We start from the raw sequence: 19,488 nt of genomic DNA, 5'->3' as shown, positions 1-19,488 counted from the left end.
GTGGTAACATTTGCGGAATCTGATGATGGATGGGATATAAAAGGCTAAAGAGGGCAAGGCTTGGTGGCTCACACTTGTAATCCCAGCAGGCCAAGGCGGTTGGATCACATGAAGTCAGGAGTTCAAGACCAGCCTGGCCATTATGGCGAAATCCCATCTCTACTAAAAATACAAAAATTAGCTGGGTGTGGTGGTGGGCACCTGTAATCCCAGCTACTCGGGATGCTGAGGCAGGAGAACCAATTGAACCTGAGAGGCAGAGGTTGCAGTGAGCCAAGATCATGCCATTGCATTCCAACCTGGGCGACAAGAGTGAAACTCTAGTCTCAAAAAAAGAAAAGCTAAAGAGAATAAGATCAAAAGTATTTTGAAGTAAAACTTTGTCCCATATTTCATAATATAGAAAATAAACATGTATTTAGGGCATGACAGCAAATATTTGGGAGGCACCATTTTATGACGTAGTATATTCCAGAACCAAAGGTGCTTATTGATATGAGGTCCCTTACAGAGCTTTGCTAGGCTAAAGTACACACCATCATTGTGTCAATAGTAAATTTATTGCCTCTCAACTCCAAATTTATCCTTCCTTACCTGCTCTGCAAAAATGGAGCTGGACTCTAAATATTAATATTTTGCCTTTGCCAGCTGGCATGATGTTAAACTTTGTCAGTAGAGGGTGCTGGAGAGACATTATAAGAGTAAGGGGCTTTTGCTTTCCTTCCTGTTTCAGTTGTTCTTCTGAACGGGTTTCTGCAGCATTCATAGCCTCCTTCCAGGTCCTGCAGTGCTGGCAACATTAGTGCCAGGCTCTGCAATGCCGGCAGCACCCAGAGCATCTTCCTTTGGCACTCCCCTCAGAAGGTAGCACCACAGCAGCTTCTCTGGCATCCAGTGAGCTGCAGCTGTGCGCTCTCCAATAAGGTCAGGATCTTAGCCTGGAGAGGAAGGGGACCTCTTCTTTAGGTGCTTTATCTTAGTTTTAAGGATAGTGCCTGCTCCTTATATCTGTTTTTCTCAAATATTTTAGCATTCTCTTTACTTCGTACTGTCCCTCACTTCACTTCATACTAATCCCTTACTACTTCAGTCCCTTGCTATAGTTAATAATCCTTTATATTAAACTTTCTCCATTCAAACTGTGTGCCCCTTGTGTTCTGATTGAATCCTGATTCATACAAACCATCTTCCAAAGTTTGCTGTTGTTATTGCCCTCAACTTTGAGCTTTTGATAGCACTATATTTGTCAACGAAAGGCTCCTGGATATGATTGGCCGATGGCTAGAGGTTGCTAAACTGCCTGCAGTTTCAATTACAACATGAAAGGATTCAAACCAATTTGCAAAACTTCCAAACATCTAGATTGGATTTGATTTTTATTTCCATTCAATGTAATACAAATCTGTGATTTCAAATGTTTTAAAATAGAACTTACAGAAATATTTTCTTTTTAAAAAAAGTGTACATGTTAATCGAAACCAACTTAGATTAGAGGCTGAGTGCTTAAACATTCCATCACGCAACCATCCACAATAAAAACATGCAAAATTTGAGATGAAAAATATTAAAAGCAGACTATAAAATCAATACTTTAAAATATAAAAAAAAAAAAAAGTTCAGTAGATGCCAGGCCAAGGATGACTGATGATAGAAATGAGTACTTCTTTCCGCAGCATGTGATACTGTTTCTTCCTTTTCTTGATTGCCCTAACATTCCTGTTTTCTTTGTCATTCTTTCATGATTTCCTTTACAGCCTCCTCTATCTTTGTTAACCTTTTAAACTGTCATCATTTCCTTGCATTCTGTTCTTGGCTCTTATTTCTCTTTGGTCCTTGATGAGTTTATCCATTCTTAGGTAATGTCTCCTTCATATGTATCTGCAGCCTAGGCCTGTCATCTGAGCTCCAGAGTCCTTTATATAGTCCATGTTCTAGCACAGGGGTGAGCTACCTACCATGTGTGGGCCAAATCCAGCTCATTGCCTGTTCGGTTTTTTTTTTTGTTTTTTGTTTTTTTTTTGGAATCTTGCTCTGTCGCCTAGGCTGGAGTGCAGTGGCGCGATCTTGGCTCACTGCAAGCTCCGCCTACAGGATTCACACCCTTCTCCTGCCTCAGCCTCCCGAGTAGCTGGGACTACAGGTGCCCGCCACCATGCCCGGCTAATTTTTTGTATTTTTAGTAGAGACATCAGAGACCCTGGTGTCCAAAACTAAGCTCATCATCATCCCACTTCACCAACTATTACCACCATCAAATGTCTCCCTGTATTCCGTGTCACCTAAAACAAGTCTGGGAGCAAATTCCTGATTTGTCCTTCACCTTTCACATCTAAACAATTACCATGTTGCCAGTTTTTACCACCATTCCTTATGCTTCCTCTCCACTACCCCACTTCAATGTATAAGGCCCTCATCCATCTCTTACCTCATTTTCTGTATAATTTCCTTTTTTAATTTTTTTAACTTTTAAGTTCAGGGGTACATGTGCAGTTTTGTTATTTAGGTAAACCTGTGTCATGGGGGTTTGTTGTACAGATTATTTCATCACCCAGGTATTAAGCCTAGTACCCAACAGTTATTATTTCTGATCCTCTCCCTCCTCCCACCCTCCACCATCTGGTAGGCCCCAGTGTCTCTTATTCCCCTCTATGTATCTATGTGTTCTCATCATTTAGCTCCCACTCATTAATGAGAACATGTGGTGTCTGGTTTTCTGTTCCTGTGTTAGTTTGCTAAGGATAATGGCCTACGCTCCGTCTATGTTCCTGCAAAGGACATGATCTCGTTCTTTTTATGGCTGCGTAGTATTCCATGGTGTATATGTACCACATTTTCTTTATCTGGTCTATCATTGATGGGCATTTAGGTTGATTCCATGTCTTTGCTATTGTGAATAGTGCTGCAATGAACATATGTGCGCATATGTCTGTATGATAGAATGATTTATATTCCTTTGGATATATACCCAGTAAAGAGATTGCTGGGTCAAATGGTAGTTCTGGGGTTGCAGAGAAAAAGGAATGCTTATACACTGTTGGTGGGAATATAAATTTGACTTTTTAATAATAGCTGTTCTGACTGGTATGAGATGGTATCTCATTGTGGTTTTGGTTTTCATTTCTCTAGTGATCAGTGATGTTGAGCTTTTTTTCATATGCTTGTTGGCTATATTATAATTTCTAATTGGTCTGATTTGAATGTATCTGCTCCAAAATTCAGGTGTTGACAATACGATAGTGTTAGGAGGTGTTGCTTTTTTTTTTTGTTTTTTCTTTTTGAGACGGAGTCTTGCTCTGTCACCCAGGCTGAAGTGCAGTTATGCAATCTCGGCTCACTGCAAGCTCCGCCTCCCAGGTTCATGCCATTCTCCTGCCTCAGCCTCCTGAGTAGCTGGGACTACAGGCACCCGCCACCACGCCTGGCTAATTTTTTGTATTTTTAGTAGAGACGGGGTTTCACCGTGGTAGCCAGGATGGTCTCGATCTCCTGACCTCGTGATTTGCCGGCCTTGGCCTCCCAAAGTGCTGCGATTACATGCGTGAGCCACCGCGCCTGGCCGGGAGGTGTTGCTTTTAAGAGGTGGTTAGACCATGTGGATTCCTCCCTCATGAATGGGATTAGGTGCCCTTCTAAAGGGGCTTGATAAAGGGAATGTGCTCTTTTTTGCCCTTCTAGCTTCTGCCTTGTAAGGACACAGTGTTCCTTCCTTCCGGAGGACATAGTGTTCAAAGCACCATCTTGGAAGCAGAGAGCAGCCCTCACCAGATGCCAGCACCTTAATCTTAAGAGTTCTTACCCTCCAGAACTGTGAGGAATACATTTCTGTTCTTTAAAAATTACCCAGTCTGTGGTGTTCTGTTATAGCAGCACAAATAGACTAAGATACTAATGTTTTGTGCCTTTCTAATCCATCTTTCACCTAGTAGCCAGAATGATCTTTCTAAAATTCAGACCTAAACATGCCACTCACCTGCTTAAACTCTTCAGTGTTTCTCCATTGCTTTCAGGATAAAATAAAAAATTCTTGGTGTGGCATGCAATGCCCTTCAGAGGTCTGGCCTCTTGTCTACTTCCTCAAAATCAGCTCCTGCCACTTCTCAAAAGGTACCTTATGCTCCAGCCAGTCCTAACTACTTACAGTCTCCAAAAGATTCATACGTTTTCACCCTTCTTGTCCTTTGGAAACTCTGTTCCCTCTGATTACAAGACTCCATTTGCCCTTGCAATCTGTTTTATTTTCTACATGTTCTCACCTCAACCATTTCATGGTAAAATACATATAACATAAAATTTACCATTTTAGCCATCAAGTACAATTTAGTGGCATTAATTACATTCACATTGTTGTGTAACTATTACCACTGTCCATCTTCAGAAAATTTTCAATATCCCAAACTGAAATACTGTACTCATTAAACAGTAACTCCTCATTACCTAACCTTTACCCTCAACCCCTGGTAACAACTCCTATATGTTCTTTTTTTTTTTTTTTTTTTGAGACAGAGTCTCTCCCTGTCGTCCAGGCTGGAATGCAGTGGCACAATCTTGGCTCACTGCAACCTCTGCCTCCTGGGTTCAAGCAATTCTCTGCCTCAGCCTCCCGAGTAGCTAGGATTACAGGCACCCGCCACCATGCCTGGCTTTTTGGTGTGTTTTTAGTAGAGATGGGGTTTCACCATCTTGGCCAGGCTGGTCTTGAACTCCTGACCTCGTGATCCACTCACCTCGGCCTCCCAAAGTGCTGGGATTACAGGCGTGAGGTACTGTGCCTGGCCTCCTATATGTTCTTTTTAGGGCTCTCCTAAAAACATCATCAGCTACCTGCCTCCCAAGCTGAGTTGAGGGTTTCTCTCCTCTGCTGACACGGTAGTCTATTGCAGTGCTTGGCATTTTGCATTGTTCATGTTACCTTAAACCTCTACTTCCTCCCCTAAACTCTGAACTTCTTAAGGACAGGAACCATTGTCTCAATCTCTGTATATCTTTGGGTGACAATGTTTTATACCAAATGGCTGATAAATGCAAGTCATCAAATCTGCTCATTGCTTTTGAATCACCTAGAGAGCCTTTAAAAACAGACGTCTAGGGATTCTGACTCTAGTAAATCTGGGGAGGGACTTAGGAATCTGAAATTTTGGAATGCTCTCCAGCTAATTCTGATTATGTGCAAGCAAGCCATCAAGATTTGGAAGTAAAATCGATCTAAAAGACTATGCCCAAGTAAGATGGTCTTTTTATTCTTGATGAATCATTAAAAAGAAGCCAATTCATTTCTCTTGATTTTCATACTATTTCTGAGTCTCCAGCTTTAGGGAATTACAACAAAGAACTCAAAATATCTTAGCAATGATTTTTCTGAACCATTCTCCTTCCACTAAGAGTTATAAAATGAAAACATGTCATTTCCATATTTTTTTGGAGGGGGGACAGGGTCTTGCTTGCTGTTACCCAGGATGAAGTGTAGTGGTGTAATCATCGCTCACTGCAACCTTGAACTCCTGGGCTTAAGGGATCTTCTTGCCTCAGCTTCCTGAGTAGTTGGGACTATAGGCCCGTGTCACCACGCCTGGCTAATTTTTAAAAATTATTTTGTAGAGAAGGGTCTAGCTTTGTTGCCCAGGCTGGTCTCAAATTCCTGGGCTAAAGTGATCCTCCCGCCTCAACCTCCCAAAGTGTTGGGATTTACAGGCGTGAGCCACCACACCTGGCCTTCATTTCTTTGTTGACTTACCAAAGTGCTTTCAAATTTTCCTCCAGCCACCCTATAAGATAGACTATTAGATTCAATCTGCTTTATTTTAATTTTTTTTTTTGAGACACTGTCTCGCTCTGTCACCCAGACTGGAGTGCATTGGCGCGATCTCGGCTCACTGCAAGTTCCACCTCTCGGGTTCACGCCATTCTCCTGCCTCAGCCTCCGGAGTAGCTGGGACTGCAGGAGCCCGCCACCACGCCCGGCTAATTTTTTTTTTGTATTTTTAGTAGAGACGGGGTTTCACCGTGTTAGCCAGGATGGTCTTTATCTCCTGACTTCATGATCCGCCCGCCTCGGCCTCCCAAAGCAATGGGATTACAGGCGTGAGCCACCGCGCCCGGCCCCCAATCTGCTTTATTATATTACCATTTGCTTCGGCTTTATTACCCTTACCAAAGCCTTGCCACCCCAGTCGTCCCAGGGCCACTTCAAGTCTGTTTATTCATACATCGATGAATATTTTCTCGAACACTTACTATGTGTTAGTCATTATTAGGTACCAGAGGATACAGCAGTGAACCAGTCAAAATTCCTGCCTGCACGGCGCTTACATTCTAGTTAGAAGGAACCTTCTCCTCAGAGTGCTTCCTGTAAGAATATTTTCCTTAGCCTGTCCTAATCTCACTCTTCTAATCAGGAATTCCATCATTCCAGACCACCCTTATTAGATAAAGGGTAACATTTGCCTCGGGCCACGCTATGTCTTAACGACGATCAGCCGCTGAGGCGATTGTCTGGTATGCAGCTGTTGAGGCTGTACATTGGCTTCATGTTTACATCTGTTCTCTGTGACACTTTGCAGCTGAATGAGTTGGGTGTCTGTCTCCGGAAGGACGAGACTCCTGTCTGTAACTAGTTCTGTGTCCTCCCCCGCTTCATGAGTGCTTTTCGGTGATTCTTACATCAAAATAAGCCCAGTGGATAACCAGAAAACCTAGCAAAAAAAAAAAAAAAAAAAACACGGAAAACAATTTCGTAGAAGTACGTTAAACAATGTCAGAGCTAGAAGAGACCTTTGAGATGTAGCCCCACTGCCTTTTATAGACAAGAAAACTGAGACCCAGAGAGGTTACCTAAGTCGCCTCTGGTCACACAGCCCAACTGAAGAATATGGACCGGTGATCACATCTAATTTACCATCACACTGGGGGTGTTCCTCCTAAAATTTAACGTCTAAATGAGATCCAGCCGCGTCACCGCTTCTACCCACGCCCCCCCCCCCCACCGTCCTTTCTGGTATTTATTCTACGTCGCTCTTTCTTGAAGAGTCAAGTCGTTAAAATACCAAGTGGAGGCATTCCACAAACAGGTGTCCACACCACGGCCACGCGGACACGGAGTCGGGGAAGCTGGATCCCCACATGCCCGCCGAGAACTCTCCAGCTCCCGCTTACAAAGTTTCCTCGCATGGTACGTTCATCTTTCCGATCCCTAGCTGCGAGGCCGAGATGCCTGCTGCTGTGGCCTCCGACGAAGTTCGGAGATGCCCTTTCCTTGCGAAAGCTGGGCCCGGTAGCGTCGGCCGCGGGGTCGGGCGTCCTCGGGCCTGGCGGTCGGCGAGGGAGCGCCGGGCGCGGGGCGGGGCGGCCCCTAGGCGCGCGCTGCCCACCCGGGCTGCAAGAGCCGCGGGCCCGCGAGCCCCGGCGCGGAGCAAGAGGCGCGCGCGGGCCGTGGGGGCTGGGCCGAGGCGGAGCGCGAGGCGGCGGCGGTGGCGGGAGGCGCCGCGGGACGAGGCAGCGGCCCCCGCCCCCCGAAGCCCTTCCCCGCGCGGGGCTGGGGAGCTCAGGGCGGGGAAGCCGCGTTGCCGCGCCACGTCCCTCGCCCGCCCCAGAGCGGGTTTTACAGGCGGCTCCAGTCTGGGGGCTTTTGTGTCTGCGACTCGGGAGCGGCGAGAGAGCAGACCTCCTCCTCAGAGGGCGCTGTGAGTGTGCCGCCAGGGCCGGGCCGCCAGCCTCCTGCCTCCCCTGTCAGCGGCTCCTGAGGCGGCGGCGAAGAAGAAGGAGTGGGAGGAGGCGGCGGCGGCGGCGCACTCGCCCTCAGCACATGCCGGCCCCGGGTGGGGGGTCGCCCCCAGGCCGCGCTCCCGGCCACCGCCGCTGAGCCCCGCCAGTGCCCGCACGCCGCCCCGCCGCCCCGAGGCCTCGTCCTCCTCCCAAACTTTGCAAAGTCGGCCCGCGTCCCCACTGCCCTCGGCCGTGCCTCGGCTCCGAGGCTCGCCTCGCAGCCGCAGCGGCCCCGCGAGGAGGAGGAGCCGCCGCCGCAGCATCAAAGAGACCGAATTCCCGCGGCCTGGGGGGGAGTCATGCTTTGCGGTCTGTAATGTCAGCAGAACAGGAGAAGGATCCCATTTCGCTGAAGAGAGTTCGAGGTAACCGAGAAGGGTGCCGGATTGGGGGAACCGGGGTGAGTGAGGTGCGCGGGGCCCCGTGCCCGGCCGCCGGGAGGCCATGGGGCTCTGTCCGGGCCTAACTCCGCGCAGCCCGCGTCCCGCCCGCGCCTCGGGGCCGAGGCTGCGATCCGAGCGCGCGGCCCGGGCGCCCGCTGGCCCCCGAGACATCCGCGCGGATCCCTCGCCTCCCGACTTTGTGTTTGGAGGCAGTTGGAGCCGCAAGCAGCATCCCTTCTTACCCCCTCCTCGCCCACCTCTCCTCGTTCTCAAAACACAGCACAATAGGCACCTCAAAGGGTGAAAAACAGACACCTCCTGGCAGAGACCTCGAACGATGCCCACCCCCTCAAAAAAAGTAAGTTGGAGTACACAAGAGTTGATGCTGTTGAAGAAGGGCTCCTGGGCTTTCACGGCTCTCCTGGCCCCCTTCTCGCCCCCCTACCCCGGCAAAGGCAACAGATATTCAGTTTATTTTCCTTAGGTTTAAGAGGAGAAGCTACAAATTCAGAAGGCATTTTCTCTGTTGGTTTATGGATAAGATATTATCTAAAATCAGTGTTATGCATGATTGATTTTCTTCTTTCTTGCACCCTGGTTAGGAATTTTCCGGTCGTCTTACTACCATCTAAGAAAAACCAGAGGGAACCATGTGTCAAACAAAAGATACTGCATATAAGTTCACAAAAGTCAAATGCCACCCGGAAATTGGGGGATGGCTTTTAGCTCTTAATAAGGTTAAGACTGAAAGTTCTAGAGTTGGAGTAATACTCACTGTTTATTAAGCAAATATTTATTGAACATCTACTATGTGCTAGTCACTGTGCTTGTTACTGGGATACAGCAGTGAACAAAGCAGATAGACGATCTTCATCTGGCAGGAGTTCACCCTCTTGTCGGATAAACAAATGATAAACAGTAGATACAGAATGTCAAATCGTAGGTGGTATGGTGGACAACAAAACAGGAATAGAGGAGAGGAAGTATGTGTGGGGGTGGGAAGTATGGATTGTATGTAAGGTGATCATGAAAGGGCTCACCTGGGAGATAATGTTTGAGCAAAGACCTAAAGGAAATGATAGAGTCAGGGCCATATGAATTCACGTGGGAAGAGCAGTCTCTGAAAAGCAACAGCAAATGCAAAGCCCCTGTGTCTGGAATATGCCCAGTGTATGCAATCAACAGCAAAGAAGCTATTGTAACTGCAGCAAAGTGAACAAGGAAAGAGTCCTGTGACAGGGGCTAAGGGGTAGGATCAAGAATTATTTGGTTCTTGAAAAGTGAGCAAAGATGATAGATACCATTAAGAGTACATTTTGTCCATTTTTAAATTATAGCATTTTAATTGTAAAATTACAGTCGTTCAGTAGTCTTAATGCTGTCGACTATAGGATGATTGTGTATTAGAGGGCCTGGTGTGCCATTTAAAAGACTTTGGCTTTTACTCTGAGAAAAGGTCTGCAGAGTTTTGAGCATAAGAGTGAGTGATCTGACGTTTTAAACAGGGCATCTTAAGCTGCTGTGCGGAGAATAGACTGTGGAGAAAAGGCTGAAGCAGGGGAGACTAGTAGGGAGACGATTGCAGTAGTCATCCAAACAGGGTAAACAGGGTAAAGTGCTTTATAAATCAGTAAGTAGGAAGGTAAATTTCCTGCTGACTTAAGTGATGTAGAGATGAAGGACCACAGTCGTTCATTTTTGTTTTTGTTCAGTGTGACTAGAAATTAAACATGTATAGAACTGGCTTGTGACACACAATCCAAAAGACATCCACTCGAGTATTTTGGTAGAAAATGATTTTCTTAGCCATTTAAGAGAAAACATAATTTAGAGAATATTGTTTTTAAAGGCTTAATATCAGCACAACCTTTAATTTGGTGAAATATTTTAATTGTCTTTTTCTGTTTGTGGTTGTGAGTTGCCAAAGCCTTTAAGGAATAGACCTTCCTGAGATACAATTATTCCCCTGATATTTTTGCTGTGTAATTTTGCCTACTATTATAAATTGTTTTGGGGTTAAAGGAAAAGAAAGAGCTATGAAGTTTATACCTTTGAACTGAATTATCAGTCCTAATCAAATTTAATTCTAAATAAAATGGATGAGTGTTTTATTGTGGGTCAAGAACACAGATATATCTTCATTTTGTTCCAACTGCTGTTAAGTTCTATGGCTTAGCTATTGGGGTTGGCTCCGGTGTCAGCTCAAGAATATTCTGAGAGTTAAGTACCAGAATAAAAGACAAAACACTTTTTAAAATAAAAAGTCAATATTTTTATGTTATGGGGAGAATTTTCTTAATGTCATTTTGTAATAATTAGAACATTCATTAAAAATTTTTTTGGATTATTTTATGATTAGCTCTTCTGAAGCACAATTCTGCTGAACTTTATTGCCCTGGAACTTTTTGTTATTTAATATAATTTATATCATCAGACTGCATGCAGGATGTGGTGTTTATAGGGCATAAACTCTGGAGCACTGCTTTTCAAACTGTTTCCCATCTGCTGATGTAGTAGAGACAGACCTTTTTAATGGTTGTGTATTTATTTTATATGTATTAAAAAAGTCACCAAATACGTTGCTTAGAATAAGGCTAAGATACATATGTGTATAAATACACACATATAGCAATTTAAATGAATTATTAACACACATATAGCAATTACATGAATTATTAAGAAAGTAATATAGGTAGAACTCAGATATGGCAAAATTAAAACATGAATGACTGAGGACTTTACAGTAGCATGCTCTGCAGATCAAAAGCATCATAATCACTTGTGATGCTTATTAAAATATAGATTCATGGATCTACGGAATCAGGACTTCTGGGATCCAGAGAGTCAGGACTTCTGCATCTTTAACAAGATCCCCAGGTGCTCCTTATGCATACTGAAGTTTGAGAAATGCTACTAATAGACCTAGATTACAAAGGTGTGAGTAGACCAGAAGCAGCTGGGCTGGCTGTGGTCTTCCAAACTGTCCTTATATTTTAACATTAGATTTAGAATTAATCTTCAGTGACACAGTATCTTACTCCTATTTTCTACCAGTTCTTAACACTCCACCCCCAAACCTTCAGCTTTTGATTATAAGACAGATCTGTGAGGACAGGTACTATGTCTTGATTATCTTATTTGCCTTGCCCATAGTAAATGTCAAATGAATGAATGAGTGACTATATGAATTATGCTGCTTTCTGATAGTCCATTGCCCCTCATACTACTTTTACTTGCCCTTTTCCCTTAGAATGTCAACTGTCATCGTTATTTTAACCAACACTCCCATTCTCCAGTATTCCTAGAACTCTTTTAGGCATTGATCTGATGGCAATATTCATTCATTTATTCAACAAATATTTATTGGGCAATCACAGTGCCATATAGTGGGAATACACTGATTAAGATATGACACCTGGCTGGGTGCGGTGGCTCACGCTTGTAATCCCAGCACCTTGGAAGGCTGAGGCAGGTGGATTACTTGACTCCAGGAGTTCAAGAACAGCCTGGTCAACAACCTGTCTCTACTAAAAGCACAAAAAATTAGCTGGGCATGGTGGCATGTGCCTGTGGTCTTAGCTACTTGGGAGGCTGAGGTGGGAGAATCACCTGAGCCCAGGGAGGTTGAGGCTGCAGTGAGCTGAGATCACCCCATTCCACTCCCACCTGGGCAATTGGAGTGAGACCCTATCACGAAAAAAAAAAAAAAGGTACGACACCTGTCTTCAAGAAATTCTTAAGTCTAGTACAGGACAGTGACAAATAAATAGCTACAAATAGCATGGTAAGGGCTGTGATTATAGGAAATAAAGGAACACATGTTTTTGGGAATCAAGGAAGGAGAAGATTTCTAAGAAGCAGTGAGTTATTTTGTCTTAAGTGATGTACAGAAAGCATCAGAGGAGATAAAAATGTGAGAAAGGGTCTAGGAGGTCTCTTGTGATTTTGAGAAGGCAGTTTTAGGAGGAAACCACATTTCAAAGTGTTGAACATTAACGTGGGACCAGGTGTGGTGGTTCATGCCTGTAATCCCACCACTTTGGGAGGCTCAGGCGAGAGCATCGCTTCAGCCCAGGAGTTTGACACCAGCCTGGGCAACATACGGAGAACCCATCTCTACAAAGTGTAAAAATTAGTGGTGGTGTGCATCTGTAGTCCCAGCTACTCAGGAGGCTGAGGTAGGAGGATCCCTTGAGTCCAGGAGGTCGAGGCTGCAATGGGCCATGTTCACACCAATGCACTCCAGCCTAGGTAACAGAGCAAGACCCTGTCTCAAAACAAAACAAAACAAAAACAAACAAACAAAAATGTGGTGAAAGATTAAGTGATGAAGATGTGGCTTAAAACTTAAAAGAAGCTTGATGGTAGACAGAAAGACATAGCAAATATCTTAAAAAGAGAGTCAAGAGAAAATATGAGTGCTTTTTTTTCTTCATTGGAAAAAGACTTAAACATATTTGTAGATTTACAGAAGAACCCAATGTAGAAGGAGAGGGGAAAAACTGGAAAGACACCAGAAAGAGAGGATAATTCATTAATTAATAAAGCATTCAATACATGTTTAAAAAATATAGACCATGTGCTATACAATCATTCCAGTAGCTGAAGATGAGACAGACAAGGTTTCTGTTCTCATAAATCAGGTCTTTGCAGCTAAGGGAACAAGGTTAGCATCAGGTATACACATGGAAGTTTAGTCTTGGAGAAAAAGAGAATGGAGAAAGAAAGAAATTTAGAGATGAAGAAGGAAGTAGAGGGCATTTATTTCAGTGCTTTTAACCAGAGTTAGAAATAACATGGAAGGGATAAGGATGTATTTTAGAATGGAGTAGTACAGAAATGTCATAAAAGTTACTAAAAATGGACTTTACAAGAAAATATAGACTGTCTCGATGGGATGAATATAGAGGATTTGGATTAAGATTGGAGAAGGAGCATAATTTATGCAGTCACAAATTGGGGGTTGGGGAAGAGCCTGTGAGCGAAAGTCTGAAGGAAAGGATTTTTTGTTTTTGTTTTTAAAATTGGTCCATGTAAGAGCTAGGCAGATTATCAGGAAAGTGAGTTTGGTTTTAGACACATTGAATGAGTATCCTCCTGGGATATTCTAGTGTATACAATGGATGTATATGGTTTGGAACTGGGTTAAGTAGTCATACCCAGAAGTAGAGATCTGGAAGTCATCAGTAAACAGGTGAATACTAATTAATGCCTTGGGAGTGTATGAGGTCACGCAAGAGAGAGAGAGAAGTAAAGAAAGAAAAGCATTGAGAATACCAACTTTGGAAACACTAACATTTGGGAGACAAGGGGGGGAAAAGACGCTGAAAAGCAGAATGTGAAGGAGTAGTTAGAGAGGTAGGAGAAAAACCATGAGAGAGTGCTGTTATAGCTAAGGAAGGAAGAATGGACTTATGAGGGGTAGATAAATGAATTTTATTTTTAATGTGTGGAATAAAATGTTTCTATCCATGAGATGTTCGTGATGCTTTCTCTCCCATTTTCCCTCTCTTGGGGAACATGGCCATCTTTATCCATCCCCTACTCCCATGCAACACTGTCCCAAAGTCCTAGAATTTCTCTCTCCTTAATTTTTTTTTTTTTTTTTTTTTTTTGTAGATGGAGCCTTGCTCTGTCTCCCAGGCTGGAGTGCAGTGGCATGATCTTGGCTCACTGCAACCTCTGCCTCCCAGGTTCCCAGGTTCAAGCGATTCTCCTGCCTCAGCCTCCAGAGTAGCTGGGATTATAGGCACATGCCACCACGCCTGGCTAATTTTTGTATTTTTAGTAGAGGGGGAATTTCACCATGTTGGCCAGGCTGGTCTCGAACTCCTGACCTCAGGTGATCCGCCCACTTTGGCCTCCCAAAGTGCTGGGATTACAGGCGTGAGCCACTGCGCCTGGCCTCTCCTTAATGTTTTGAACCCATTGACTTTCTTGACCTTTCCATAGCTGCTTCTTTATTTTAGGTTTTGCTTATCCGTTTGATTATTTCAGTAACCCTCTCATTGGTTTCATGGCTTCCCCCTTAGTCCCTCTTAATCCATTTCCACATTGCTACCGATAGTGATGAATAGCTTACCAAGTACTTTGCTGAGTGTTTTAAATGGATCTTCTTGCTTAATCCTCTCAGTAAATCTGTGAATTAGATATTATTATTGTTGGTTTACAGTTGAGGAATTGATGTTCAGAGAGGTTAAGTAGTTTGTGCTTAAGTAACATATATAAGTTTACCCAGTGAGTAAGCAGCAAAGCCAGAACTCAAAATCTAGGGCCCAAGATCTTAGCTACTATGCTGCATTGCCATAGTGGTCCCCAAACACAATTGAGTCACGTTACTCTGTTTCGTAAAATTATTCAGTGGTTTCCTATTTAGAGTAAAAATCAAACTTTCTTATGTTGGCTCTTTTTGATTTGGCCCAGGTCTACCACTTAGTCCTCTATTCTTCACACTCCATGAAGTGCTTTCCCTATTTCTTATGCTCCAGTCCTACAGTATTCACACTTCCTCTCTAAATGTTGTCGTGGTCTCTCCTGCCTTTAAAACTTCCTTTGCATATTCTATCCCTTCTGCTAAACATGCCCTCTTTTTCTCCCACCTTTGGGCGATACTCATCCTCAAAGTTTCAGCTCAGTTGAAATCTCCCAGGATGTTTTCCTGAGCTCCCCACTCAGCAAAGATTAGGTGGGAGTTCCTTATTCCCTCAGTATCCTGTGCTCATCTCTATCATAGTGTTTATCACATTAAACTTAAGAGTTTCAAAAGAAAAATATTGTTTCCTATAGGTTATAAGATCCTTACAGGGAGGAATTATTACTTTTATTTATTTTATACTTCCACAAGCTCAACAAATGTTTCTGAAATCCAATTTGATGAACATTAATGAAGAGGTTTCAGTAACTTCAAGGTATTAGTCTTCCTGGTTTGCTTTTCCCAGATGTGTAGAGAAGTTACCTCCTGGGAAGATGTACAGTTCTGTCTTCTGACATTCTTGTTTTAGGCAACCCGAGAGGTCTAAGTCATCTTTAACATCAAAATTAGCCTTAAAGTATGGTCAAGAATGATTTCAGATCTCCTTTTTTATTCCTAATCACTGTAGATGTGTTAACTGCAATAATGAGAAACAGTACAGCATTGTAACTGTGAGCCTGACTGCCAAGGTTTTTATCCCAGCTCTGCCATTTATTAGCTGTATGGTCCTTGGCACTTAAGTTACTTAACATCTCTGCGTCAGTTTCCTCAGCTGCAAAATGAGAATAATAATGGTACTTATCTCATGGAGTTGTTTGAAGGATTAAATTGGTTAATATGTATAAACCACTTAGAACATTGTCTTCTGCCTTCTAAGTTATCTGTTTGCTATTAACATCAGAAATAGGTCTAAAATACATATTCCGTTTAAGTAATGTGATCAACATTCCCTTTTAGGTATATTTAATCAATCAATAAATGTAAATAACCTACAGCAGATTCTTATTTTGATTAGGAGTGGGTGTGAAGAGAACAGAAATGGTTTTCTTCCTACAGAAAGAAAACAATGAACACAAAAAAAATTTTAAGCAGGAAACTCTGAGGTTTCACCGTTTTGTTGGAAGACAAATAGAAGCTGTTTATTGAATAATATTTATGAATATCTGCAATTTTATTCCCCATGATTTCTGAGTTTTTTTGGCTAAAAATTTGCCTGACTTCGTTCATGAAAGAAGTTCATTATCAGAGGTATTATTGTATAGTTATCTTCACATGTGAATACCATCCACCTACTCTCCTAAGCTTTACCTTTCTAAGCAACCTTAAACCCCATGGACCTCAGTAACACAAAGAGGTAAGTGGGAGACCAGTGGAAATGTGAAGATTTGTTTTACAGAGGGAAATGTTAGACTCTTAAATATAAAATTAATACCATAAAACTCAATGTTCAAAAAAGAATTTTAGGTGGTTTTGCCCACAGATTGCTTGAAAATGAAAAAGTTATTTCAATGATTTCAAGCATCAGAATTTTGCTGTATAGTAAGTATAAGCAATTATTTGATTCTTGAAAAGTGAGCAAAGATGATAGATACCGTTAAGAGTACATTTTTTCCATTTATAAATTACAGCATTTTAATTGTAAAATTATGGTTCTTCAGTAGTCTTAAGAATGCTGTGGGCTGGATGTGGTGGTTTATGCCTGTAATCTCAGCGCTTTGAGAGGCTGAAGTAGTAAGATTGCTTGAACCCAGGAATTCAAGGCTGCAATGAGTTGTGATGGTGCCACTGCACTCCAGCCTGGGTGACAGAGCAAGACCCAGTTGCTTATAAAATAAAAAAGAATGCTATGAGTAATAATTTAGATGTCCTAGATTAGAGATTGGAGATTAATTTATTAATAGTTGTTTTATTTTTAAGAATTACCTTTTTCTATTTATACTTTTGTTAAAATGAAATACTCATGACATGTTAGGGAAGATAGGACTTTGAAGTTTGGCGCCTTCGTTTATTTATATAACCACTTTATTATTTGACTTCTAAGACCATTGCTAATTCTTTTTCCATGTCAGACTCATCACCATCTCAAGGTATTCACATTCAAGGACATCACATTTCTCTGTTCAATATGTGGGTATATGGTGTTACAGAAAAACTGCATGCAAATTATTAATCTGCAATCATCAGTTCATTTTATATGGACTACTGAATAATTATAAATTGATAATAGGTTTATTTAAACCATCAAATTTGAAAAAAAAATGACCTTGAGGAGAGCACTGGCTCTTACTGTCAATTCTTTATTTACCATCTTCCCAAGTGGGATTATAACAGCAAATTAAAATTAAAATATAGAAGTTCTTTTAATTTGAACCAGAAGTTTCCATTTCTGCCTTCTCTGAGTCACTGAGGAAGACTTAGTGTATGGATAAGATTTTAGGGAGGCAACTAGTATCTTAGAGGTAGATAAGCTTAGTTTTACTCAATTAACCAAAGAAGAAATAGATAAATTGGATTTCATCAAAATTTTAAAATTGTGAGTGTCAAGGGATACTGTCAGTAAAAATAGACAACCTGCACGATAGAAGAAAATGTTTGCAAATCTTGTAGCTAAAAGTTTAGTATCCAGAATATATAAAGAATTTTTATAATTGACAACAAAATACAACCTAAGAAATGAATGGCCAAAGGATTGAATAGACATTTCTCCAAAGAAAAGATATAAATGGTCCATAAGTACATAAAAAGATGCTTGGCATCATTAGTCATTATGGAAATGCAAATCAAAACCACAATGAGATATCACTTTATATTCATTCACTAGGAGGCTATATTAAAACAAAAACAGAAAAATGTTGGTGAGGATGTGGATTGTAACCCTCATACCTTGCAGATGAAAATATAAAATGATGCAGCCGCTGTGGAAAACAGTTTGGCAGTTTCTCAGAGTTAAACATAAAATTGCTATATGACCCAGTGATTCCACCTCTAGATAGATACTCAAGAGGATTGAAAACATGCTCATACAAAAACTTGAAAAACAAAAAAAGCTTGTACAAGAATATTTATAGAAGTGTTATTCATAATAGCCCTAAAAGTGGAAGTAACCGAAATGTCCATCAGCTAGTGAATGAATAAACAAAATGTGGTATATTTATATATTGGAATGTTACTCAGCCGTAAAATGAAGTGAAATACTGATACATGCTACAACATGGATGAACCTTGAAAATGTTATGTTAAATGAAAGAAGCCATATACAAAAAGCTACATATTGTATGATTCCATTTATATGAAATGTCCAGAATAGGCATATCATAGAAAGTAGATTAAGGTTGAAGTGGGTGGATCACTTGAAGTCAGGTGTTGGAGACCAGCCTGGCCAACATGGTGAAACCAGGTCTCTACTACAAATACAAAAATTCGCCAAGCGTGGTGGCAGCCACCTGTAATCCCAGCTGCTGGGGAGGCTGAGGCAGGGAAATTGCTTGAACCTGAACCTGGGAGTTAGAGGAGGTTGTAGTGAGCCAAGATTGTGCCACTGCACTCCTGCCTGGGTGATGGAGCGAGACTGTTTAAAAAAAAAAAAAAAAAAGTAGATTAGTAATAGGGGGTGGGGGAATGAGGAGTGACTGTTGATGGGATAGGGTTTCTTTTGGGGATGATGATAATGTTCAGGAATTAGATGGTAATGATGGTTATATAACCAGGTGAATAAAAATCACCGACTATACACTTAAAACAAAAACCTAGTTTTAGATTTCATTGCTTCTTTTGACCAATGGTGTGACTGCTTTACATTTATTTTTCTTAACTTTTAAAAAATTGGGAATGACTTGCTTTGTGAACTCAAAAGTATCTGAGACAGATTTCAATCAATTTAGAAAGTTTATTTTGCCAAGGTTAAGGATGCACCCATGACACAGCCTCAGGGGTTCCCGAGCCCAAGGTGGTGGGGATACAGCTTGCTTTTATACATTTTAGGTAGACATGAGACATCAACTAATATTGAACATTGGCTTGGTCCAAAAGAAGCGGCGGGGTGAGAGGTAGGCAGGCATCCAGGTCATAGGCAGATAAGAGACAAAAGTTTGCATTCTTTTGAATCCTTGATCAGCCTTTCACTGAATACATAATTTAGTCTGGCTCAGTGAATCTCCATTTTTACATAAACAACAGGGCAGAGAAACCGATCAGATATGCATTTGTCTCAGATGAGCAGAGGGATGACTTTCTGTCCCACATCTTTGAAGATAAGCTATCAGTTTACATTGGCAGGGTGAAATTCAACAGAACTCTTCCTTGTGAGCAAATCGTGAGGGAGGTATGTAGTTTTTTTTAATCTTTGTTGCTATCTTATTTAGGAATAGAATGGGAGGCAGTTTTGCCTAGCTACGTAGTTCTCAGCTTGACCTTTCCCTTGGCTTAGTGATTTTGGAGTTCCAAGATTTATTTTACTTTCACACCTACCTCATAGGTTTATGAAGATTAAGGAAAAGAACATGGATGTTGTATCCAACAGACTTCTAAGTTAAGATGATGGAACAAGGCTACTTTACAGAATCTTTTCCCCCACTTCTCTTTTTTTTTTTTTTTTTTTTTTTTGAGAAGGAGTCTTGCTCTGTCGCCCAGGCTGGAGTGCAGTGGCACAATCTCGGCGGCTCACTGCAACCTCCGCCTCCCGGGTTCAAGCAATTCTCCTGTCTCAGCCTCCCAAGTAGCTGGGATTACAGGCACCCACTACCACGCCCAGCTAATTTTTGTATTTTTAGTAGAGACAGGGTTTCACCATGTAGGCCAGGCTGGTCTCAAACTCCTGACCTCAGGTGATCTGCCCGCCTTGGCCTCCCAAAGTTCTGGGATTACAGGCATGAGCCA

At 42.2% G+C, this 19,488-nt stretch overlaps 1 protein-coding gene across 6 annotated transcripts in view; it reads left to right on the top strand.

Annotated features, from left to right (window-relative positions):
* PYGO1 (pygopus family PHD finger 1) overlaps nucleotides 1–19,488 on the top strand; it is a 66,094-nt gene that overhangs the window by 9,570 nt on the left and 37,036 nt on the right. The window contains exon 1 of one of the 6 annotated variants that reach the window (XM_063652636.1): nucleotides 6,966–7,165. The exons of 2 other annotated variants lie outside the window; for them this stretch is intronic. In XM_063652636.1, the coding sequence (XP_063508706.1) occupies nucleotides 7,117–7,165 (49 nt within the window). In that variant the 5' untranslated portion in view covers nucleotides 6,966–7,116. Of the gene's footprint in view, nucleotides 1–6,965; nucleotides 7,166–7,457; nucleotides 8,124–19,488 lie in introns of those variants that run through there. 3 more of the 6 variants (XM_063652637.1, XM_054451759.2, XM_054451760.2) reach the window with 3 other exon arrangements.

Source organism: Pongo pygmaeus, chromosome 16 (genome assembly GCF_028885625.2).
Source record: "Pongo pygmaeus isolate AG05252 chromosome 16, NHGRI_mPonPyg2-v2.0_pri, whole genome shotgun sequence".
NCBI classification, from domain to species: domain Eukaryota; kingdom Metazoa; phylum Chordata; class Mammalia; order Primates; family Hominidae; genus Pongo; species Pongo pygmaeus.
The sequence above is the reverse complement of the archived record's forward strand: the minus strand, read 5'-3'. Positions and strand labels throughout refer to the sequence as shown.